At 38.7% G+C, this 25,251-nt stretch overlaps 1 protein-coding gene across 1 annotated transcript; it reads right to left on the bottom strand.

The window, feature by feature from the left end:
- Nucleotides 1-1,087: 1,087 nt before the first annotated feature.
- Nucleotides 1,088-24,222, bottom strand: arrb1 (arrestin, beta 1; the record flags this gene model as incomplete). The annotated part of the gene is made up of 14 exons (XM_038307578.1): nucleotides 1,088-2,227; nucleotides 6,572-6,620; nucleotides 10,117-10,187; nucleotides 10,378-10,401; nucleotides 11,892-11,975; nucleotides 12,060-12,197; nucleotides 14,624-14,696; nucleotides 16,570-16,654; nucleotides 19,224-19,359; nucleotides 19,506-19,573; nucleotides 19,664-19,723; nucleotides 23,634-23,830; nucleotides 24,036-24,080; nucleotides 24,162-24,222. Coding segments are annotated over 14 exons (1,203 nt in total), but the record flags the coding sequence as incomplete, so codon positions are not given.
- Between the last annotated feature and the right edge of the window lie 1,029 nt (nucleotides 24,223-25,251).

Here is a 25,251-nt window from a genome sequence, read left to right as displayed (position 1 = left end):
TTATTTTTCTATGTCTGCCTCTATCTCCCTGAACCCTAGACGGCAGAAGGCAACAAACTCGGAGCCTGGTTCTACTGGAGGTTTCTTCCTGGTAATAAAGGTCTTTTCTCTCCACTGTCGCAAACTGGATACTTGGTGTGAGGGATTACCGTTGAGTCAATGAGTCGATGCAATCAGCTGGTTTCCCGTAAATAGAATACTTGGAACCAATCTGAATGTGTGATTGGGTTTAATTGTCTCTGTAAAGGGGAGTGGTGGCCTAGTGGTTAGGACATCGAGCTTGGAATCCTGAGGTTCTGGGTCTGAGCCCCACTGCCACTCTGGGACCCTGAGCAAGACCCTTAATCCCACAGTGTTCCCCAGCCCCCCACGATGGCACAGTCCACTGCTCCTCAAGGGGATGGGTTAAATGCAGAGGTTTCTGCAATGTGAGATCAATAAATAACATTTAATAAAGTGCCTTGAGATTACATTTGTTGGGAATTGACACTATATAAATAAATTGAATTGAAATTCCAGCATTTTGAGCCATTCAGCGGTGGTTGTGTGCTTTTGGCTCATTGTCCTGCTTAGCAACCCTATCTGGACTGAACCTTCTCCTGTTTTCTTTCAGTAAGAAATTTTTGTGGCTTTATCAACAAAACAAACGCTCCTGGTATTAAAAAAGCAATACAGACCCAGACCGTCACATTGTCACCACCATGTTTAACTGTAGGCAGGATGTTCCTGCTTAGAAATTCTTTTAGCTTTACATCAGATTTAATCAGATGCAGATCTAATAACTTGAGTGGGCATTGTTTTGTTTCACACATTGCTAAAACCATTACAAAAAAAATTAACAAATGTCTGGTTGCCTAAAATTAAATCCTTTTTTGTGGTTGTCTTGACATTGATAACTAAGAATTTGCACAGGCAGTATGAGAAAACATAGGTAACCAGATGCTTTGGACAAAGGCTGCAACTTAAATCTAAATCCTATCATAAGAAGTATTACAAACATAAACATTGTTGCTGACCATGTCCACCCCTCCCCAATGAAAAACTATTCCTATGGCTCGTTGTTTCTATCAAAATGTAAGACAGACACCAGTTAGAGTTTTGGGATGTTGTTGTTCTGGCCTTAAAGTCTTCAGATTGCAATCCAATCAAGCATCTGTAGGTGAGGTATCAAATCAATTAGGGTGGTCATATTGTAATGGCTGATTAATCTGTACACTGGTTGAACCATTTATAATGACTGCAATTAGCTAAGGCCACTTTTCTTTGCTCTTGCCTTTAAGGCTTTTCCTTTAAGTCAGAACTATATTTGGGCTTATCAGGAATGCCATAAATTAAAAATGTACTCCCTAGACCTCTGTGGTGTCAGTGTGGGTCAGTTATTAGAATTATAATCATCTTTGAATAAGGCTCACAGTGTTTAGATACAACATCCATGTTAAAGTGGGTCTTGCAGCCCCCTCTTTAACCAAAGCACTGTAGCAGTATTTCCATGTCTGGTGACAGATACTATCTGCTGCTTTTATGACCTTGGAAAGTATTTTTAACAATAACGATGATGATTTAAAAAATTACCGACATGTAACAAAAAAGATTCATTTACTATTTGTAACTTCAATAAACTACAAAAAACGTATATATTTCATGCAATTGTTTGCCTGTCTTCTCCCTAGCCACTGGTATTTGCAAACATAAGTAACCATCTAAATTGCAGATGTTAATCTGGTGGTGGAGCTTTGCAAATCATCTGAAGTTGGCAGTGTTTTTTTGTTTATAAAGACCCTTGCGCACAAAATACTGAAGCTAATCTCAAAATAACTGTACTCCTATTTGGTCTCTAATGGAAATACAAAGAACAAAGAGAGGCATGCTTCCAGCGGTCACCACAGTGCCGGCTCAGAGTTCTTGTCGAGGTTTGGCCTGACAACACAAGGCTGTGGTATTCTACACCCCGCGGGACGCAGAGGGAGGACTGACATGAACAAACACACAAACACGCCACCACCGAGTGTTTGGAGGGTGTCCAGACTGTGGCTCGGTCTACATTTAACCTCTGCCATCATCACACTACAAAGAGCAGCAAAACAACAACAGCAAGGGCGATGGCACCCATCGCCTTTATCTGTCGTCAGGTTTGGGTGAGTCCACAGGCTCCTCTTCCTCTTCCTTCTCATCTTTTGCGCCGATCAGCCGCTGGCGAGCGAAGTCCTCGAATATGATGTCATCATCACTGAAGGATGGAGAATTGAACTTAGTATTAGATAGGACCTCGTTCAGTCTTTAAGAGGATCTTTAGCCACACTCTAATGCCTATAAAAATGTGGTTGATAATTTATCCAACTATTTGAAACAATGAAAGATTTAGTTTTAAAGATGTCTTTCAACTTTATTAATTACCTCATTTTGCTGAAAAGACGTGACTCAACATCAATAATCAAAAGATTTAAAAATCCTTAGATGTACTTGTATTAACAAATGCAAGGGTGTGAACTTATTCATACTATTGAAAATTGTGAGTTTTCTTTGGCACAATTTAAGGTCTATAATCTGTTACAGATAGCTCTCCTCAGGGTGAAGAGCTCACAGCAAATTTGTTAGTGTTAATTCAAGTCATTGTCAGTCAAATGCAAAAATATTATTGCTCTACACTGCAACTCTTAACAGTTTTAGTTTAACTCTTAAGAGGGTAAAAATTATCTAAGTGTAATGTGTAGTATCAAAAGTTAATATTGCACTCTAGTGTTAATCATTCACCCATTAATGATGGTAAGCTACATACTGTACAAGACAGACTGACAGGAGCATAGGCAATGAGTGCAAAGTGTCTTTCCCAAGGACACAACGTCTGAGATGGGTGGACCTGGGATTTTGTTGGTTGACCCTTTAGTTTCAGGACAAAATTGTTAGTGTGATAGTTTTACCAGAGTGGGGACTTTTGCTAAGCTCAACCATCTTACTCCATCGTTTAAGAGCTATCCCTATGACAAACAACATGTTAAACCACTGGTTCAATCCAAGCTATCTACTCAGCAGCTTGGCATTTTCTTGTTTGAAGCCAGTAACCTCACTCATCAAAATTGTCTGCTGCCTTTAAAACTTCGAGATTTGAGCCACTTTAAGCAAACGCATCACAGACAGTATGAAATTCTAGGAAATATCTGATAACTCTGTTTACAGTGTTGCTTCAACTTAACACCAGCTTTTGGAGGTATTCTTGCATGGAACTCTTGCATGGTTAAATCTGACTAAGATGCTAAATTAACACTTTCCTTTCAACATAATACACGAAAACTAGAGATCTAAAACATTAGATTCTGCTGTGTAGCAGCTTTCTTCAGTTTGTTTAAAGCAGGTAATGGTTCAACAAAAGTTCTGAATGAAAATCTGTAGCAGCATGATTTACGTCCAAAAAACCTCAATATTTGGCTGAAAAGTGAAAAGTGAAAAGCTGTAATTTCAGAACATTGAAAAGACATTGACAACTGGGTTTGCAGCATCTTTTCAAAGTCTATTATTGGACTAAAGGGACAAAATCAGACCGACCAATTTTCAAAAATGATTTTTTAACTAAATCAAGACTATGACTGACCAGATTTAGTCTAAAAACCAATGTCTAAATGACATCTGGTGTTTAGGGGGGTTGGCTATGGTACAAAATATTGTTGAAAAAAAATTCAGGAGATTGAGAGAAGTCAAAAAAGACAGCCACACTGCCAAGACTGATGGTGCAAGAGATGAAGGAGAATAAAATGATCTCCACCAAGGCCAAAGTCTGGGCCAACAGCTATGAGGAGACACCCCATGCTATAGTCCATGAATAGCCAAAGGAGCATACCAATTTTCCAGCTAAAAAGCAAAATGCCTTCTTACTGTGTTATCAAATGCATATGTTTTATCTATCATTGAGAACTGTATAACTTTTTTCGGATATGGTAGCTTTGTTCAATTTCAAATAACATTGACAAAGGATTTTTTTCTAAACTAAAAATATTTCTTTATTGTCTTATCCTCTTTTAGTGGTACTTGTGTCTTAACTTTAAATCCACCTCTACTATGTGTAAGAATAATATTGGCTGCCAGTGTAGATCTAAATATATGTCGGGCTTTCTGTCCATACTGTATGATGTGCCAATATTAAGACACATCAGAAACAAACTAACCAGTCTTTAAAACACAGAGCTCATTAATCAAGAGAGACTTTAAAGACCCCTGGTAGAAAGTCTTTCAATGTTGCAGTGAAATAGAAATATTTTTTCTGCTGACAGGTTTTTTTATTGGCAAGCCTATGATGGCGCCTTTGACCACCAGTTTTTCAAATACTGCATTTATTAGCATACCCAGGTTGGCTTTGTAAAGGAGAAATAGTGTTTAGTCACCTCGATGGATTGATAAAAGTTGCACAATAACAAACAAAAATTGTCCTGCTGATGTAACTTCCAGCCTACATATTTACAAAGCAATCTGTCAAAGAAGTGACTTTTCGAAGTTTAAATTTGGCACTACAACAAAAATTGTAGACTTTGAGGAAAATGGACAAACATTTATAGACATATAAGATGCAATAAACATCACTCTGAGTAAGCTATAACAAGCATAAGGCAGTATGTGGGTTCATTTGGAGCTTACTTCTTAAGGCAACCATGTGTACTAACCACAATATCATCTGCATACATGTTAACCTTATATTCAAACCATGCTAAGATGAAGGATTTAAAAGGCATCAAATACAACAGACCTTAGCCCAGGTCTTATCCCTGATGGGTTTTTATTTTAAATGTAAACTGTCTAAGAATAAACAAACAAATATGTTTCTGAAACTTTTAAGATGTACACTCACCGGCCACTGTATTAGGTACACCTTGTAGGTGCCAGGTTGGACCCCTTTATGCCCTACCATCATTATTCTTAAGACAGTGTTCTTTTGAGATTTTGATCCATTTTGAGATATCATCACTCAGCTGCTGTAGATTTGAACATGCATACCACAAATCTACCCACCATCCACCTCACAACCCAAAAGGTGCTCTATTGGATTGAAATCTTGTGACTGATAGTTGTTTGGGTTAAGTGAATTATTTGTTAAGCAAAGAAAAAAAAACAGTCAGACATCGTTTGTGTGTGCTAGTGCAAAGTGGATGAGTACACTGGGGTCATAGAGGGAAGAACATTGTCAGCAACATCTATAGGATAAGATATAAAAAAAAAACTGTCATGTGGACGCACTGTTTATACAGTATATTTCCCACCTTCTTCTTCTCCTTTGACCATTAGCTGATGTAACAAGTAAATTTCTCCACCATGAGATCAATGAAAGTCAATCAATCAATATAATGTCCAAGGGAATTAATTAGAGACTAAGGGGTGCAGGGTAAGGGGTGTCCTTCACATTATAAGGTTTCATGATGTTTACTCCAACTCCGTATCATCTACCTATCTGTATATTGCAGCTGAACTAGAAGACTCATCGGATCAGGCAACACTTTTCCAATGTTATTGTCAGGTTTTGGTGAGCTTGAGTGAATTGTAGCCTTTGATCTAAGCATCTGGTTTGGTCTCCTGCTGCTGCAATGTTCAACGCATTGTGTGTTAAGAGGTGATGTCCAGCAAACCTTGGTTGAAATTAATGGAATTTTATATAAAAATCCCTTAAGTCCCCTTTTCTTCCCCATCCTGACACTTGCTAAGAACTTCAGCAACTTATCCTATCCACTTCAAGAAGACTAAAAGCATTGAATTGCTAGGTGATTGTTATCAACCAGTCACTGAAAAAGTGCTCCTAATAAAGTAGCCGGTGAGTTGTAAAAAGGTAACAGTACAGATACCAATCCATGTCAGATGAGAGGCTCAAACATTGGCACCTTTATCTGAAAACATCTGCTGATCTCTGACTCTGTCTGAGTTTGTTCTCTTATTTCAAAGCAGAGGACACATTTGATGAAAGCAGCTTCTGAAGTAGATAGAAATTGAAGTGGCGTCGATGACTGTGGATCAGCACAGTGTCCAGTCTGATGAGAGGATGGATTTTAGTTACACTAACATAAAAGAAAAATGTGTCTTCTGACTCCTTTTCAGGCATGTTGTATAAGATGGATCACAAACAAACCAAAACCCAATTGTTTTCCACATTTATCTAGGATTAAATTCATAACAGGCGCCATGTCACTTGTGAGACTGTCTTATGAGTTCTGGCCAGTTCAACTAAAGGGCTTTCAAAGAGAACAACAGAAAGTTTACTGAAAATAAAGTGAACATTGAATCCATCTGAGCAAGACAAACTCCCAAATAGAGTCTTAAAGCAATCTTGCAATCATAATAATCAGTAAGATCCAGAGTGGCTGCTGACAGCAGGAAGAGTTTCCAGTTTAAAGCCCATTTCCTGCAGCTCCAACAGCAACACGCATTAGGATGCATTAAGGCTGAGGCTCGGGTGATGGCTTCATCACTGATAATGCTTCAAGGGGCAGGGAGGAAACCCTCTCTGCTGCCAGCACCGTCCACGAGAAGCAACCAATCAGAAAGGCAGCTGATGAGGAGAAAGACTGACAGGTGGAGGTAGGAGGGGATAGCAGCTTACTGTGTGTCAAATTCAATCAGGTTAGTGTCGATTGGGGCTTCATCTGGAGCTGTGGACAACAAAGAAAGAGGCAGTCAGAGCTGTGTCATCAAAACACAAACTGAACAAACTTACTGTAAATATTCAAAAATAAATTGCAACAAAACTTTGTTATTTAATAATAAAATTAAGTTAAAGTAACAGCTTAGGATTTGTTTAGGACAAAAACTAATATTCCAATTTGGTCAAAAGACTTCATTGACAAAGAAAACAAGTCATTCAGATAACAAAAGCTTTTTTATCCAACATATCTGGTGAACGTTAAACCATTTCTGTTGTATAAGACTGGGGGTAAAATAAGTATTAAACATGACCCCATTTTTCTTAGTTAACATCTTTTTATAGGTGCTGCTGACATGACATTTCACTAGATGTCGGTTGCAATCCTTGTAATCCACATATACAAAGAAATCAAACCATAGATCTCCAGATATTAAGTTATGTGTAATAATGTGGAATGACAAAGAAAAAGTTTTGAACACATGAAGAAAGGGAGGTGCAAAAAGGCATGGAAAGCCAAGACACCATCCGATACCTCTCAGTAATTAGAAAGCAATGCTGCCCCTTATCAGTGCAATATAATATCAGCTGGTTCAGTCCCAAATGATGGCTTATAAAAAGGTGTCTATGGGATCACACAAGAAACATCAGATGAGCTTTCTGAAGATCACTTATGGAGAGCATCAGAAAGAACTGTTTTTCAAAGAAAACAATGAGTAATGCTCTCAATGGCCTGTATGCACGCTCACCACGCAACACTCCATTACTGAAGAAAAAGTATGTTGAAGCTCGTTTAAAGTTTGTTGCACAACATTTAGACAAGCCTGTGAAATATCCGGAGAATATAGTCTGGTCAGATAAGACCGAAATTGAACTGTTTGGATTCCATAATACACACCATGTTTTGAAGTCAAATGGCAGTGCATGTCATCCAAAAAACACCATATCAATAGAGAAGTTTGGAGGTGGGAACATCATGGCGTGGGGCTGTTCCTCAGCATATGGTTCTGGCAAAGATCAAATAATTGAAGGAAGGAGAAATCCTTTCTACAACTCTGCTGTCATAAGCCAGGATGATTAAGATGAAATGTGGGGGAACATTTCAGCAAGACCATGACCCGAAACACAAAGCCAAGGAAGGTCTAAATTGGTTTCAGAGAAATAAAATACAGCTGCTTGAATGGCCCAGCCAATCACCTGACTTGAATCCCATAGAAAATCTATGGAAAGAACTAAAGATCAGAGTTCATGGAAGAGGCCCAAACGAAACCTTCAAGATTTGAAGACTTTTGAAGTTTGAAGTTTTAAAGTTTGTGAGGAAGGATGGGCCAAAATCAAACCTGAGCAATGCATGCGACTAATTTCTCCCATACTGGAAGCGTCTTGAAGCTGCCAACAAAGGCTATTGTAGAAAGTATTAAATACATTTCAGTCAGTGTGTTCAATACTCTTTCCCTGTGTCATTACACATAATTTAATTTCTGGACATCTATGATTTGATATCTTTATTTCTTTTATCTGTAGAAATATTTACTGAGAAAAATGGTGGCATGTTCAAAACTTAGTTTACCTGTTTTACTAGCAATAAGTTGGCAACCAAGTTTGTTTCCGGATTGATTTAAAATAAATGTATATACTTTTGAAAGTGCTCATTGCCTCTCTAATGCCTCTCATTCGTGAACAAGACCCCAAGATACTTAAACTCCTCCACTATGGGGAGTACATCCTCCCCAACCTGGAGAAGGCACTCTACCCTTTTCCGGCTCAAGACCATGGTCTCAGACATCCCGGCCGCTTCACACTCTGCTGCGGACCGCTCTAGTGAGAGCTGTAGATCACGCCCTGATGAAGCCAACAGAACCACATAATCTGTAAATAACAGAGATGCAATCCTAAGGCCACCAAAACAGATTCCCTCAACACCTTGGCTGCGCCTAGAAATTCTATCCATAAAAGTTATGAACAGAATTGGTGACACAGGGCAACTTTGGCGGAGTCCAACGACCAACCGAAAACGAGTCCGACTTACTGCCGGCAATGCGGACCAGGCTCTGACACCGGTCATACAGAGACCTAACTGCCCCTATTAAAGGGCCCGGTACTCCATACTCCCGGAGTACCCCCCACAGGACCCCCCGAGGGACACGGTTGAATGCCTTCTCCAGATCCACAAAATACATGTAGACTGGTTGGGCAAACTCCCATACACCCTCCAGAATCCTGATGAGGGTGTAGAGCTGATCCAGTGTTCCACGGCCAGGACAAAAACGACACTGCTCCTCCTGAATCTGAGATTCGACTAACCGACAGACCCTCCTTTCCAGAATCCCGGAATACACCTTAACAGGGAGGCTTAACAACTCTGTAGTTGTAACACACCCTCCTGCCCCCTTTTTTAAATATAGGGACCACCACCCCAGTCTGCCAGTCCAAGGGAACTGCCCCTGACGTCAATGCAATGTTGCAGAGCCGCGTTAACCAACACAGCCCCACAACATCCAGAGCCCTAAGATACTCAGGGCGAATCTCATCCACCCCTAAAGCCTTGCCACCAAGGAGCTTTTTAACCACTTCAGTGACTTCAGCAACAGAGATGCCGGAGCGCCCAGGCTCTGCTTCCTCAATGGAAGACGTGTTGGTGGGATTAAGGAGTTCTTTGAAGTACTCCACCCACTGACATACGACGTCCCGAATCGAGGTCAGAAGCACACCACCCCCACTATAAATAGTGTTGGTACTGCAGTGCTTCCCCCTCCTGATACGCCGGATTGAGTTTTTCAATAAGTTTTTTTTGTTTTTTCTATTTATGAAGTCATTAAGCAAAGCATCTGTATGATAACATGCACAGAGCAATGCATTTTTATAATAAATATCAAACTATTACCATAAATGATGATGAAAACATTGTTTTCAGCAAGATTTGGATATTTATTATATTGCAAAATATCATGATACAGTCACAAAACATCATTCATCAGAACATATTACTATCAACTCCCACAGTTATGCACCAGTGGATCACTAGAGAGCTGTTGATAACACGTTGTGAATTGCAGTTTATAAATAAACTAAATTGAATTGAATACAGAGGATTCATGTTTTTTGCACAGAAGCCTAGATTCATGCATATCACCCATGTTAAGATGTTTATGTGATATAATGATCGCCAAATCTACAACAACTGAAGTATATGAAGTATAATCACAGGAGAATTTACTTTTATCATCAGCTTTAAAAGTAGGTAAATGTAGTTTTAATTGGAGGGAATGCCTCCCACTTAACTTTTTGGGGGCTTGTCCAGGATAATTGCACTATTTTTGAGTGGCAAAAAACCTACCAAATAAAGTTATCCATGATGATTGGCGGGATATTAAACAACTTACCCAAAAAGATAAGAATGGTTTTATATATATATATATATATATATATATATATATATATATATATATACACATACATATAATCCTTTTTTATTTTTTAAGTAACAGGGGGTGAGCATTTCTCACCGTCTCTGTAGAAGGACTCCTCCAATGGTTTTGGGTGCATCAATGTGAAGGGCAGCTCAACAAAGACGTCACTGAAAAACAGATCATACGTATTGCATTGTATTGCAGCTTAAAAACATTTTGTTCTGATCAAAACTAGATTAATTAAATTGATTTATTAAAGATATACATGTCTATAAAATTAAGAGAAATATGCATTTAGATGTTCAGATGACCTTCTGTAACATTAGGGTGTTTTCATCTGTGAGAGTGAAAGGTTACCTGGAAGCCAGATCTCCAAGAAGCCTGAAATCAATAAATATTTAACAGTTTTTAGAGGAGCAGCCTATCATTTCCAGCATTTTAAACACATGCAGTCGTTTCTCTCAAGGGTGGTTTGTTAAAAACATCATTCTAATGCAGCATGTCACAGGTGTAACACATGTAATTTGTCACACCTAAATTTATTACTTTGTATGTATGAACTGGTTTAAAGTATAAATTCTTATTTATTAGGAATATGTATTTTTTACCTTGAGACGAAGAAAGAAACTGTATTCATACAAAATAACAATATAAGTTATAGCAGAGGAAGTTTTAAGCTTTGCTATAAGTACATTTTTCCATTTGGAAAAAAACATTTTTTACCATTACAAACAAATTTACTTTGGAATAAAGTAGTGACAAAAATTTTAAATTGTATATATCAAAGAGGGGTCCAATTATATTTATTGACCACAGACACAGGGTATATCCTTCCTGATAACTTAGAATCGGCTCCTTATGCTAAATTTCACTTAAAGACTACAATGCCTGCTCGTCATAAACATTTCTATTCTGAAACTGAGTAGAGTGCATTATTCTTGTTGAAGTGGGACAAAATCAAATTATAACTTTATCAAATGACATGGACATTTTCCTTCTTCCAGTATACTTTGTGCAGCTGATTCTTTTTCTATGGAGGGCTTGAACATATTGGATATTTAAGTGATATAAAAAGTGATACATTTCTACTAAACAGATCAAGAACAGAAATTCCAAGGATTTAGCCAAGGCTTTGGATCCTCAGTCCTTTTGTCATACATCGAAATATATTTGTTTGGTCATTTTTACAGTTTCTACTGAAATAATTGAATACAATTGTTTTTGTTATAGCTTGCAAATTAATACAACAGTAAAAATGTGACTATTGAACTTGCACAATTAGTGTGGTGTTCTCTCTGGAGTTCTTGTCTAATCAATCCTGTACTAATTTGGTGTCATATTAATACAGTTTATCATTCTACTATTTATAATGGATTTACAGAGGGCATGAAAGTAATGGGGAATTTTAGCTCAATAGCCTTATATTTCACTTGAAGAGACCACTTATTTAAACTTACTATTTGACTTGCATCCACAGAGATTTATGCATAATAATGCAACGATTATAAATAATGTGTGAATCATTTTATGAAAATATGCAAAAATGTAAGACATATGTAAGACACTTTCCAGCTTTGTGTTTCATTTGATTTTTTCAAAAAGTTTTATCTTTATTGTTTTTGTCTAATTCATTTCTGGGCTGATTGCTGTCAGGTTTCCTCAACTTATTTGGAGTTTTGACCGGGAGAGTCAAAGTCTGCTGTACAATTCATGGTAGAAAACAGAGATGAGGACCTAAATCCTGACTGACCCAAAGACGTCCAAATAGGAAGGATAGGGGGTTCAATTTAAATGCCTACTGTCTAGAGGCTACTGATGAAAAATAGCATTTTAACTCATTTAAAAGCATCAACGATAGTGTTGATACCCACCCGCCTCGCGACACAACAAGCTTCACTTTGACTTTGTAGGACACGATGATGCCAAGAATCTCCTTGTTGGCTCCTTCTCTCAGGCTTCATAGGAAAGGAAAGAAATTGTCAGACATCAACATCATCTTTAACTAAAAAAGAAGTCATTACAGGTGTGACAGGACCCACAGAGTGCTGGAGGCCAGATTGGTGTCTTCATGCTTCAGCTTTCCATCCAGAGCAAGACCACGTTTTTCCCGATTGTTGGCCAGGAACGGAGTGAGAGTAAACACCTTGCAGAAAGTTGAGCTGGGAGCCACAACATCACTGATGATGAAAGGACAATTTTCAGGTTATATATAAATGATTCAACAGCTTTAGATGTTCCTTTCAGGATAATTGAAAGTTCAGAATGTGCATAGGCCAAGTGTAGTTGTAAGATAATCATCTTACAGTATGGGGGAACAGAAGGAAATGCTGAATGTATGCAGGATCATCAGGCACATTTTAACAGCTTGTGGAAGACAGCAGGGTCCATTGTAAAGGGAGTGGGTTCCTTTGCCTTTTTTATTGATTTATATCATCATACTGAATCCACATCTCTCTCCTGCTATTATTTAATACTCTAAAACAATCCATTTTCATAATCATTAACCATTTATTCTTTCACTCTAGAAAAATATTTTCAAATGGAATATTTAAAAAATGATTTAAAAAAAATTCTCAAATTTAACTCAATTTCAAATTAAGTATATATTACAAACTTAAAACCTTTCTTTTACCTAATATTTCTATGTATTTGGTTCTGGTCCCTGTTTGAATTTATTCTTGACAGTACAGTAGATATTATTATTCATAATATATTTCCTTAAAATATAATATAGAAAACTACTTTCAATCATTAGTAGTCAACATCCCCTGATATGTATGAACTGATAAACAGTCAACATAAAGAAGCACCATTTCATATCCAAGGATGAAATTTTTCAATTACTGCAGTAGAAAAACACAAAGGGGAAACAAACATAATGATCCAACGCTGCTGGTGGAGGAAAATGCTCTCCAGATGAAACAAGTCATAAAAGGTTTAAAATAACCTTCCTGACAAAAAATCTCGATAGATAAAAAGAGTGAAGCAAGGAATGTAGATTAAGCTCTTGTTTTGACTACGTTTAGTTGGTTCTGGTGTTGCCTTCAACATAAGTAAATCAGTTTACCTTAGCGAGATGACTCTAAAAGATTAAGTGTTTCAGGCATCAGTTTCCTCTAAAACTATAGGTTATGATTAATCTGTTTCTCTCTTTCTGCTCGCTAGTTGGATCCTATATTATAGATTCAACTCAGCTTCATAATACAGTAACTATCATACACTGCAAAAACGATCTAGAAATAAGTAAAAAATTTCTTAAATTGAGTGTATTCACCCTTAATTTGAGCAGGTAAATGAGAAAGTTTGCCAATGGAATGAGTAATTTTACTCTTAAAATAAGATAATTAGATAATATGCACTTGAAATAAGACAGTGCAATTGTGTTTTCTTATTTTAAGTGTAAGTTGTCTTGTTCCATTGGCAAAATGTCTCTTTTACCTCCTCAATCCAAGAACAAATGCACTTATTTTAAGAAAAAATGACTTATCTAGATTCAGATTTTTTGCAGTGTAGAGACCATCCATCTTGAAATTAAAATAACTGTGATTAGAGCAATCACCAAATCTTTAGTATCTTCTTGAGCCTTTGATGTTAATTCATCTGTACACAGTGAATAAATATTCCTGAACCGAGGCCCTAATTTATCCATCCATCCATCCATCCATCCATCCATCCATCCATCCATCCATCCATCCATCCATCCATCCATCCATCCATACATCCATCCATCCATCCATCCATACATCCATCCATCCATCCATCCATCCATCCATCCATCCATACATCCATCCATCCATCCATCCATCCATCCATCCATCCAGATCCGATTCCCTGGGGCACATTAACTGAGCTCATATCTCATAACTGTTAAATGACAGAATGTAGTCAGATCAATAAACTGAGAGCATCTAACTTCACTTCAGATCTTTATTCACTATATCCCACCAGAGCAGTATAAAATTCACTGAAGATAAACTCATGAAGTTATTCCCTTGCAAACCCATTACTCCCTACCTTCATATTACATTTTTTTTTCTTTCAAATTGGCATTAAACATGACATATGAAGCCTCAGGAAGATTCCTACTCGAACAATGTCTCCGGTATGAAATATTTTGCACGAAGACAGATTGTTTGATGCTTAGATTCTTGTTACTGTTTATTTCTGATTAAAACAGTGATGTTGCAGGCTCCCGCTGCTCACATATATGGTGGGAATCACCATAGTAACCAGTGACTGAGGGATTTCGTAGTGTTTAGTTACCATGGTGAGTTTCTGATTCCTTACAGAGCAAAGGAGCTAGATGGAGGCAGTTACTCCATTGGCTCCTAATTAAACGTTCCAGTTCTTCCACCCTGACATTATAATAAACATATACGTTACATCTTTGTTTTGCTATCCTAATATAGTTAATAACAGCATGATACCAGAAGGAAGTGGTCAGTTTTTAATGCAGCAATTGGCAGTTTTTTTTGTTTGTTTGTTTCTGCTTGCTTGACCTAGCACTGAGGAATTACTTATGGAGAGAAAATTTGTTCAGAAATCTTTGAGGTAAGAAGAAAATTTTAGTTTTTTTAGAGTGTGGTGAATGAAAGAGGCTCACTCAGACTCTTCGACGGCTACTGGACATTTGTACTGTGCCGTGTTGAACAAGCAGATGTCTGCAAACTGCCGCACTGCAGAAACAGAAACAAGAGTTAGATGAACCCACATGGCGGCTGCAAAAATCATTGGCTCAGTCCAAATACAGCAAATTATAGCCCTTAGCTTATTCATCCACCTTAAATTGGGGCCAACTTGAAAAACTCTATTATAGGTAGAAAAGAAACACTTAACTACTGTGTTGAATCACCATTGTGTAATGGAAATGCACATTTACCTAAATTCAATTCAAAAATGTATTTTATAATCCTAAAGGGAAATTAAGTATTCTAATAAAGTAATTTGCTCTGATGCTGTTACTCTAGCAGATGATTCCAGACGAGATCGTACACTCCACAGCAAATAGTGGATTTAACAGCATCTCGCTGCAAACACTGTAGCCCTCATAAGAAGTACAAACTGCTCTATCCTTTTTTGTAGAGAATCTTCCAGTTGTTTCCCTAGAGGAGTCTCTTGTCCAGGTGAACACCAAGGTATTTAAATTCCCACACCAACTCAGTTTCTTCTACAATAATGATAATAGCATTTTACTTTGTCCTTTTTCTTCTGTAATCTACAGTCATCTCCCTTCTTTTTTTCATATGGATCGGTTTTTTTTTTCTAAAACTGAGGACTGTCTTTTAAAGGAAGTCAGCAGTGTACAAAATAAAATGAATGGTGAGAGAAATGTCCCCTGCGTTGCTACTGTGTTGCTGAAAACTTGATCTTGACCCTTCAGTCTCACAGACTGTGGTTTGTCAGTATTATATTCAGGTGATTGTTGATGCTTTCCCCTGAGTCTTCTGGAGTTTTGATTGTGTTAAAAGCACTGGAGATTTCAAGGGATGTTATCCTCACAGTACTTTCTGCCTTGTCAAAATGGCAGTGGATTTTTTTTAAGGTAGGTGTATTATAGCGTTTCAACTTCATGCCAATAAGCAAATTGCAGGGGGTCCTGACAGCTGCTTCTTTGCTTGCTGGGGTGAACCACACGAGTCTCTCTAGGATCTTCATTATGTGTGATGTCTGGGCTACAAGTCTACAGTGAGAGGACTGTTTAAGCCGGGCATACACTGTGTGATATTTTCAATCGTTGCATCCAGCTACAGCTCAAATTGTGCAATGAAATCGCATGTTTAAAAATTCACTGCTCACGATGCATGTTCTCACACTGTGCGGCCTGATGCTCTGATGCGATCTTACAACAGCCGTCCGAATTTCGAACATGTTTGATTTTCTCCCGACCTCATGATTCCTGATCGGGAGGCGGTCGTGAGGGGCTAATCTCCCCTTGTTACCCCCTGTATACTACACGACACACAATGAAGCTCAAACTCGGCTTGACTAGAGAATTGGCCCGAAAAGGGCAAAACAATCATACAGTGTACTGTATGCCCGGTTACCTAGTTATATTTGGTACTGGAACAAGGCAGGAGGTCTTCCACATAAATGGAATTGTCTCCTGGTTTAGGTTAAGGTTGAAGAGGTGTTGTAGAATTCCACAGGGTGTCTCTGCACCTGATGGATCTATGACTTATTGTGTTTAACCCTCTCCAGTTCTCTTTTCACTTGACCTCATGAGACAGACAGTTCAAACGCGTGTGGAGCAGCACTATTTTCTGATTTGGTTGAGAACAACTGCATAGAAGCAGGAACATCCATGGCAGAGTTGAAAGATGAAACATTGTAAGAGGGAATATTTGGGTCAAGGGAGAATGGGATGTTTGTTTGATGTGGGCAGGAGAAAGATACTGTACTTCTTCCTGAACTGCCATTCCCTCCTTACTTGCAGCACTATTCATACAGCACTTTTAATGGCAACCCCTGACACATTTCTGTTTTGGCTTAAGAGTCCTGAGGAATTTGCTGTATTTGGATTGAGTCATATAAAACAGCTGGGAGACTTACCTGCGATTTTCATCTTCTTCACTGTCTTATTGGTGTTGTTGGTGACATGAACATTGACACTGATGGGCTCCCCATGGTAATAAATCTGAGACAGAACACACATAGAACAGCAGAACTTTTTATTAACAACATTTGGACTGTTCAGTTTGGGAAGGAACACTGTTGTGGATCAAAAGTCTATGACGTAACAACCCCCCCCCCCCCCCCCCCCCCCCCCCCACCAACGTCATACCCCTTTAAAACCAGTGAACAACCCTTTTCTCGCCCTTTATACCCAGGGTTGCCGTCTGAAAGGGAGAGACATACCTTCTTTAGCTGAAGCTATAACAGGTGCTCACATTCCTCTGGAAAGTTGTGTTTTTTCTGGTGAAAATAGACAGCCTTTCTTGTCTATCAAAGCAAGTAGATTGTAATGTGTCATCTCAAACCAGCCCTCCCTGAAGCAGATGAGAAAAACTACATACGGTTTATCGCCATGGTTGACCCATGTTGCTGCCTCAGATCCATTCTGGCCTGACTGCCTGTTGTCGAGGTGCTGTTGTGAAGCTGCCAAGTTGTCACTGACTGCATTGGTGTTGCTATTGAGCCTCCAGTTGCCAGCATACACCGGTTCTTGTGGGAAGAGAACCGATTCTAAAACCAATTCTAAAATATTCTAAAACCTTGGGCAAGGTGTTAGAATATTTATCTGCATGTGTTTTTATCTGAACGAGGCTCCTCAATTTTAAATGCTTATGGTTTCATGTCATAAGAGTCTGAGCAGAATGCTGTTTCACGAAGTGTGAGTGTGAATGAGTGTGCTCGGCACTGTGTGTGTCTGAGCAATCAGCGCTGAGTGGCTTCCCTCCCTTTCTCTTTTATCTAATCTTTGTCCACTTTGTCCAAAAAGTTGATTTGAAAAGGTTTGAGGGACTAGCTTCAGGCCACCTCACTTTCGGCCACATGTAGGCTTGGAGGCAACCATATTCCTACAAGCATTTTATGAAACATTGTTCTAGTGATGGCCACAAGTTAGCTGGGGTGTGGCTTGGCCTCTTGCTGTAATCAGAACCAGTCCATGTTGCATCCAGTGCTGCTATGTTGAATGCATTGTGATTATTGTTCATTGTTCACTGTAAAAACGAATTAAGTTTTATTCATTTCCACCTAAAAGCTGTGCATCAGTTTTTTTTTCTTTTTTTTGCTGTTATTTCTAAAAGGACTTCCCTAAATGCAATCGATCCATTACGCCATAAAACCTATACATCTTCAGAGACTCTTTCAACTGACACCTTTTATTTACCTTGTGTTAATTAATTGAACAGCTATCATGTTCATATACTTTGTTAAACTGAGTGATGCTTTAATAAATTGTGAAGTTCAACAGAACAGATAGATAAGTCTCTCCTCAACTCATCTCTCTATTTCCTTATCCGCCCCTTTGGGAGCAGAGCTTTCCCTCACCAATCCCCCCAAACTCTGGAATTCTCTCCCATCTGACTTCCATAACATTGATAATCAGCATCTGTTTAATCCAAACTCAAAACGCACCTTTTCAAGACAGCTTTATCTTTCTGATTTTAAACTTTCATTTATGATGTTTTAAATTTTTATTATTGTTGATTTTTTTTTGTAAATTGACTGTTTTGAAAGGCACTTCTAAATAAAATATTGAATATTAATAATATTATTAATAATAATAATAATAATAATTATTATTATTATTATTATTATTATTATTATTATTATTAGAGTCCATTTAATGAATATTAACTGTTGTGATTTTTTGTAACAGTAATCGATTGAACAAAAAACAGTTAATTTTTTTATTGGTTGATGTTTATTGTCTCTGCTTAAAACCATAGTCCAAATTATTAAATTTACAGGTGGAGGAGACAAAAGAGGAGTTTTTTACAGCCAGTCCAGGATAATCCTACTAGTAAGATGACTAATGAACCTTGATGAGTAAGTATATTGTATTTATAATAATTTAAATAAAAGAAATATTATTTGGTTTTACCATTGATTTGAATGACATACTAATAAATTAGAACTTCTGGGTAAACCCTGTTCCTCCCGTCCAACGAATCAGACAAACACTGGAACAACAGCATACAGACTGGAGTCAAAGATTCAACAACTTCTCTGGAAACGTGAGTCAGCAACCAGAACCTCTTCTCCAAGATCACGAATCAAATTTCCCACTGAGCCTGAACTACTCGCTGTGTCTTCCCCTCACTTTTCAGTTCCGGTTGAGCAGTGTTCAAAGCAACACTTCTCTCTGCATTATCTCTTCAATAAAACCTGTTAAACCTTTTCTCCTGGTCTCCCTGTTTGGTCTTCAGCATTTGGGTCTGAACTTTAGTAAAATCATGACATTTTCAGAAAGGAAACAAAGTTATTCCAGCTAAAACCAGCGCAGCATGTCCTTCCATGTCACTGCATCCTACTGGCTTCTCGCAAAATGTATTGTCAGGAGTTTGTGAATTCACAAATCCCACAAAAATTCATCCTCCTTGCAAGGTAAGGGTGCCTCTAATAAACATACAAACTTTATATAAAATATTTTCCTGGATGGAAGCCTGTGTTCCAACTCTGGCTCAAATTTGTCAAAGCAAAGCTAAAAGAACATAAGTGTAGCCTAAAAATCCATCACATTTGAAGGCAGTTTTTACCTCCTTATCCAGTGAGGCTTCCAGGTGCAGAGGTTTATCCGACATCAGGAACTGTCTGGTGGTCTCGGCTGTTGGCTGAGGCCCTGGTTTCTCTGGAGCATACTGCACCTTCCTGATCACCAGACGCACTGAATTCCTGAAACAGCGAGACCTTACAATCGGCTTGCAGGATATGTAAATATCTGAAATCTAAGCAGTATCTACTGTATACCCAGATCAAAGCAGTCAGGAATCCTTATTTCTCCCTCACTGGGGATTATAGTGCAGCTCACTGAGTTTTACCTTTTGTGGATCTTCTCCTCAATATTCTCTGCACAGAAAGCTTTCACCTCAAAGTCCACTCCGCAGGCCTGAGGGCAGGAACATGATCATAAGTTGGTATGAATTGGAGTCTTTCAGAAATGACAGAAGAGCAGAAGATCCAATATAAGTGAAGATACCTTCCCTGTGTCCTCAGGTCCCGGCTGCAGGGTGACGGAGCATGGCAGGTTCAGAGGGATCTATAAGTATATCAGATAAAAATGTAAAGGTCACTTTGAATACGCTTTTGCTTTTCGTCAAGAATGCTGAACTACTGTTATATTTTATAGTGACTGCAAACAAACCAATATAAAGAATTATTTGGACGTGAGACTTTGAGCCAGATTTCACGTGCTTACATTTTTTGTTGCCTTGTTTTCAGCTGTTGCAGGAGTGTGTGTTACTACTACGGAAAGACATAAATGTGGGGAAGAAAGAAACAATTTTGTCCACTACAATATCATTTTTTTTTTTAGTTTAAGCAAGATTCTGGCTGGCTAAATCTAAAAGCAGTTTTCGGACTAACACTAAATATCGACACTGAAACTGGACTAACATGGAAAAGAGGAATTCATGACAAAATTTTCACTAAAATCAATTTACATTTTAGTCAGAGGACTATAGGCTTACAATTATTCATATGATGTCCAAATTGACAATTTCTAAATATCATATTTAATTAAGATATGTTTAACGAAATTATAATAATAATAATTGAACATCATTGATCTCACAATGGAGAGATTCTGGCTCATGACAAATCCCCTTTGGGAAGCAGTGGGCTGCCACTCTGCGGCACAATCTAGGTTTAAGGGTCTTGCTCAGGGACCCAGAGAGCAGGCTGTACAGATCCAACCAGGTACTTGCAACCTTCCCAGAGCACAAGCACACTGCTCTATCCACTAGGCCACCACACATAATGTGTATGATGAAAAAATTGACAATTTACTCAATATTTGCGTTAACTTTATTAGCAATCCCCTCCCATTCTCTTTCACCGGTTTATTAATGGAAACAGTGTTTCTCTTCTTTTTATTTTTTGTCGGAATTCCTTAGTCTTCCAGCAGAAGTTGCAGTAGGAAAATATGGTACAGGTTCACGTTACACCACTGTTTTTTTCATTGTACTCAGTGATTAACTGCATGGTCTAATGCAGTCTAATGCATGGTCTAATGCTCACATCAACACTGAGTTAAACCTGTCATGCACTAGTAACAGTAAGCAAATAAGGTGTCCTTTTGTTGAAACCCAGTCATATTGTGCCTAGGTTGAGTCAAAGTAGGGCCCCTCTGGACAGTTAAACCTGGATACAATTTCGGGCTGGATGTATTTCATTCAGAGCTACAAATATTTTCCCTAGGCAGTCTAAACAGGTTATTAGGCCGTGCATCATCATCGTTAGGGTTGGGAATTGAAAAGATTTTCACGATTCCGATTCCCTTTTCGATTCTATGAAACGATTCGATTCTTTATCGATTCTTTTTTCGATTCCAATTTGGGGGAAAAAGGAGAACAAACAGTTTGATTATCAGCATCAACTTTGTTTACTTAACTATTGCACAATCTTAAAAAATCAACAAGATCAAGATGTCCACAGGAAATGTGAAACTGGAGTAACATCCGTGTTTAAATGAAAAATTAATACAAGAACAAACTTAATAACCAACAATGTCTAATAACAAATGATGGGATAATAACCTATTTTAAATAACAAAAAATACTAATTATAAAACAGTAGTAGGGAAAATTAACAGTTATTTTGCAGAAAGATGAGCATATCTGCTTTTTCTGGAAGGATACGGGATATTTCAGGGCTTATGGTGTCTCCAGCCGTGGAGAACACCCTCTCAGATGGGGTGGAGGAAGCCTTGCTTGTATCTTGCTTGTTCCACCACCACAGTGAGGCGCTATCCCTGCAGGGGATGGAGGGCAAGCTTTTATAGAGCTGGATTTCCTGATCTACCCTCTGGGCTAAGGAAAGACGGGGCTTTGATTCACAAAGTGACCGCAGCTCGTTGTCTTCCTCCTCGAATAGTTCTTCCAACTTGCGCAACTTGCGTAAGTTACGTAACTTACGTAAAAAACGTGACGTAAGTCGTGCTCGCCAGAGCCGGCGCTCTAGGCTCTGGTGCTGCGGGAATCGAAAAAAGAATCGTTCAGCGAGCTGCCGAACGATGCCATGGAATCGGAAAATACGGAACAGGTTCTGAACAGGAACCGGTTTTCGATTCCCATCCCTAATCATCATCATCATCTTTTAACAGCAGGGCAGTATTATCTTTGGAAATGTGATACCACTGGAGATTTCCTCTAGCAGTGCAATAGCTGCTTCAGTACCGCAAACAATGAGTATGTGTGACTCCATCATCAGAGGGTCCACAGTATTTAAGATGTCTTCAGACCTTGCCTCGACGCCGCAGTGTTTAATCCAGTTGGTTAGCACCTAAGCCTAGTATCTCTGAGAACCTTCGTTGACTTTTGAATCCAGACTGGATTCTAACCTTTGTCTCTGTTTTCCAGGAAACCTGTTTTTCTCCTTTGAAGCTCAGGAAGAGCTTAACCTGCCGAGCCTGCCCTCTGAGCCAAACCTGAAGCCTCTCTCTGGATTTTCCATGCAGCTCTGGACAAAGAGCTGGAAACTCAAAGCCAAGGTCAGCTCTCTCTCAAGAAGTAAGACGCTGAAGCAGTTAACGGACTCTGCTGAACAAACTATCTCCGGACCCAACAGTTCCCCTCTCAAGGCTCTAACCAAGAACCCTCAAGACTCCAGTGAACCAGTTCCCCAGGCCTGAACCAGAACCAGTGATTCATACAGTGCTTGTGACAATAAACATTGTTAAACCTTTTACTTCTGTTTCTGTCTCCGTGGTGTTCTGCATAACTGGGTCTCACTAGTGAACCCATCATGACACATTGTAATCCAGGGTTTGTTGTGCCTACTGTACACCAGTTTTTAGGGTGACTTATTCAAGACCAGATTGGAGATTTATTAAAAACAACAAAGTCAAGAATCAAAAGCCTTAGACTCTTCTGCTTTGTTTGCTTAGATTCCAACAGGGTAAATAAAGCACTTTCGTTTAGCTACATTAGTTAAAAGCAAGAAAGAAAAATACTACTGAATACAGAAGCCTTAAATACCCAAGCTCCATTTGATATCAGAGATCTGATTGTTCCTTATGTTCCTAACAGAGCACTTCGCTCTCAATCTGCAGGTTTACTAGTGGTTCCCAGAATTTATAAAAGTCGAATGGGAGGCAGATCTTTTAGTTATCAGGCTCCTCTCCTGTGGAACTAACTACCAGTCTGTGAGGCAGACACCCTGTCTACTTTTAAGGCTAGGCTTAAAACTTTCCTTTTAGATAAAGCTTATAGTTAGAGTGGCTCAGGTTATCCTGACCTATCTCTATAGTTATTCTGCTATAGGCCTAGACTTCTGGAGGACATAGGGACCCCTATATCCTCATTCTGCTTCATTCTATCTCTATTCTCCCACTCTGCAGAATCTATTAGTTTAATCTCTAATGTTCTGCTCTCTCTGCTTTTTCTCATAGTAGCTTCATCTGGTCTGTTCCTGACTGTGACTCCATCCTGGAGAGAAATATCAGCTGTGCTGCTGCCATCAACACCTTTGTTTATAGATGTTGGAGACCGGTCTTTTTTTTTCTCCACTGTAGTCCTGTTTCTCTGACTGTGACTGGCTGGATGTGCTCTCTTCATCCTCTGACATGGGAGCTGACTCGGTGCTCGTCTGCCTGGCTGTGTGTTTCCTGGACGGGGCCGCCTTTTACAGCTGCTTTTTTTTATCTATGCTTCTGTCGCCTTGAACACCAGTCAGCCTCAGCAGATGGCTGCTCACACTGAGCCTGGTTCTGCTGGAGGTTTCTTCCTGTTTAAAGAGAGTTTTTCCTCTCCACTGTCGCTACAAGCATGCTTAGTGTGAGGGATTGCCTCCGTGTCAATAAGTCAATGCAATCAACTGGTTTTCCTTAGATAGAAAACTGTGAATCTATTTGACTGTATGATCTGGTGAACTGTGAAGTGCCTTGAGATGAATAAACTGAATTGAACTGAATTGAATTAAAGAGTCAAGTTACAGTTTAGTCTCCATACCTCAAAGGTGAACGGGTAGGCGTGTTCTCCCAGTTTTTTAATCAGGCGTTCTTGAAGACGAGTCAGACTCTTCTTCTCCTCAGGTACTGGAGGAAATGCCTGGATATTCGCCACAAACAGGTCCTTCCTAAACGTTAATCCAAGGACGTCCAAATCCTCCCGACCATATCGGAATGCACAGGTCAGAGTGACAAACACTGATAGAAAACAGAAATCAATTCATGTTAGAGTACTAATGTTCCCTGAAGCTAAAGCTGCTGACTTTGGATTCAGGCATGCTACTTTTCATTTTTTTTTTATGTTCAGCATCTCCAGGAGTCTTCCCTGAGGTACACCACTAAATTACACAACAGACCGCTGCCTCAACTAGAATACTAGAAATCCATTTGTTAGGATTCTTACCTTTCCTCTCTTTCAGGTATTCTGGGTCGATCAAAACAACACCGTCTGTAAGAAGACATGAACAGAGAGTGAACAAAGCCTGATGGATGGGTCTAAAATATAACTTAAAGTAAAACCTCCTCTCACCAACAGGCTCTACAAGGTCCACATGGTCCACAAAGTCTCTCTTTCCCAGGTAGACTGTGAGCTGATGGAAAATCACAACAGAATCGGACTCAGAATCAGATGGTAATTCTAATTAATTACTAATTAATTAATGGTAATTACCTTCACACTTGCACACTAAGTCAATCTTCCTGGAATAAGTGCATTTTCCCTTGTCTGATTTGAAAACTCATCAGTGGAATAAGATTTTATAAAATTAACTCCTACGCTGCATCACCAAAATATTTTAATTCAAGGGTAGGGATACACATTTGTTTGGCAGATAATCTGATTTACCTGATCAAATTATGACAAATACACTTTTTAAAGAAATCATGACTTATTTTTAGACCAGTTTTTGTATTTCAATGTGCATTTGGGACCCTAATGTGCTGCAAATGGGCTATGAAAAGAACAAAAGAGGACTGTTTATGGTTTACGTTTCAAAGCGAACAACAAATAACAAATATTGGAAAAAAAAAAAAGGAAAAGATCGGGTGCTTAATTACATGAAAAGTATTTTGAAAAAAATACTTTGGCAATAAAATTCGAAAGCCACATAAGACCTGCAAGGGGCACAAAACTGTTTTTGGTTCGAAGTTGGAATCTCTTCTTTAGTCTCTTTGTTAGTCTTTATGACGCTGAGGTAAACATGGCAAATGTATGAGGCAAAAAGACTCAATTTTCACAAATAGATATATGATTCACAAATGCACGTGTGGGGTCTCATACAAGAACTGTTCTTACAAAAAAAGATCATTCTTAAGTTGTTTGTATGAGTGATTTAGGAGAAAACATAACTGCTATTTCTAATCTTCTCTCAAGTACAAAAAAAATTGCAAATGCTCCAGAATTGTCGTGGGAGTCTTTCACAATTAGTAAGCTGTTATCAAAGCCCAGTTTTTCACTTAGGCTAAGTTCAGACCGCATGCGATAGAAGCAGCAGGAAATATTCTGCAGCTTAATTTTCGATGCTTGTAAACATCAAGGTCTTCAGGAGCATATTTGATTCTCCTGAAGCACGTCCAGTTAAGTGTGTAAAGATGCGTCTGATGATTCAGCTGCTCCTGCG

This window comes from Cyprinodon tularosa, unplaced genomic scaffold (assembly GCF_016077235.1).
Source record: "Cyprinodon tularosa strain WSP-4 unplaced genomic scaffold, ASM1607723v1 ctg614, whole genome shotgun sequence".
NCBI classification, from domain to species: Eukaryota; Metazoa; Chordata; class Actinopteri; order Cyprinodontiformes; family Cyprinodontidae; genus Cyprinodon; species Cyprinodon tularosa.
This window is presented reverse-complemented; position numbering and strand designations above follow the sequence as displayed.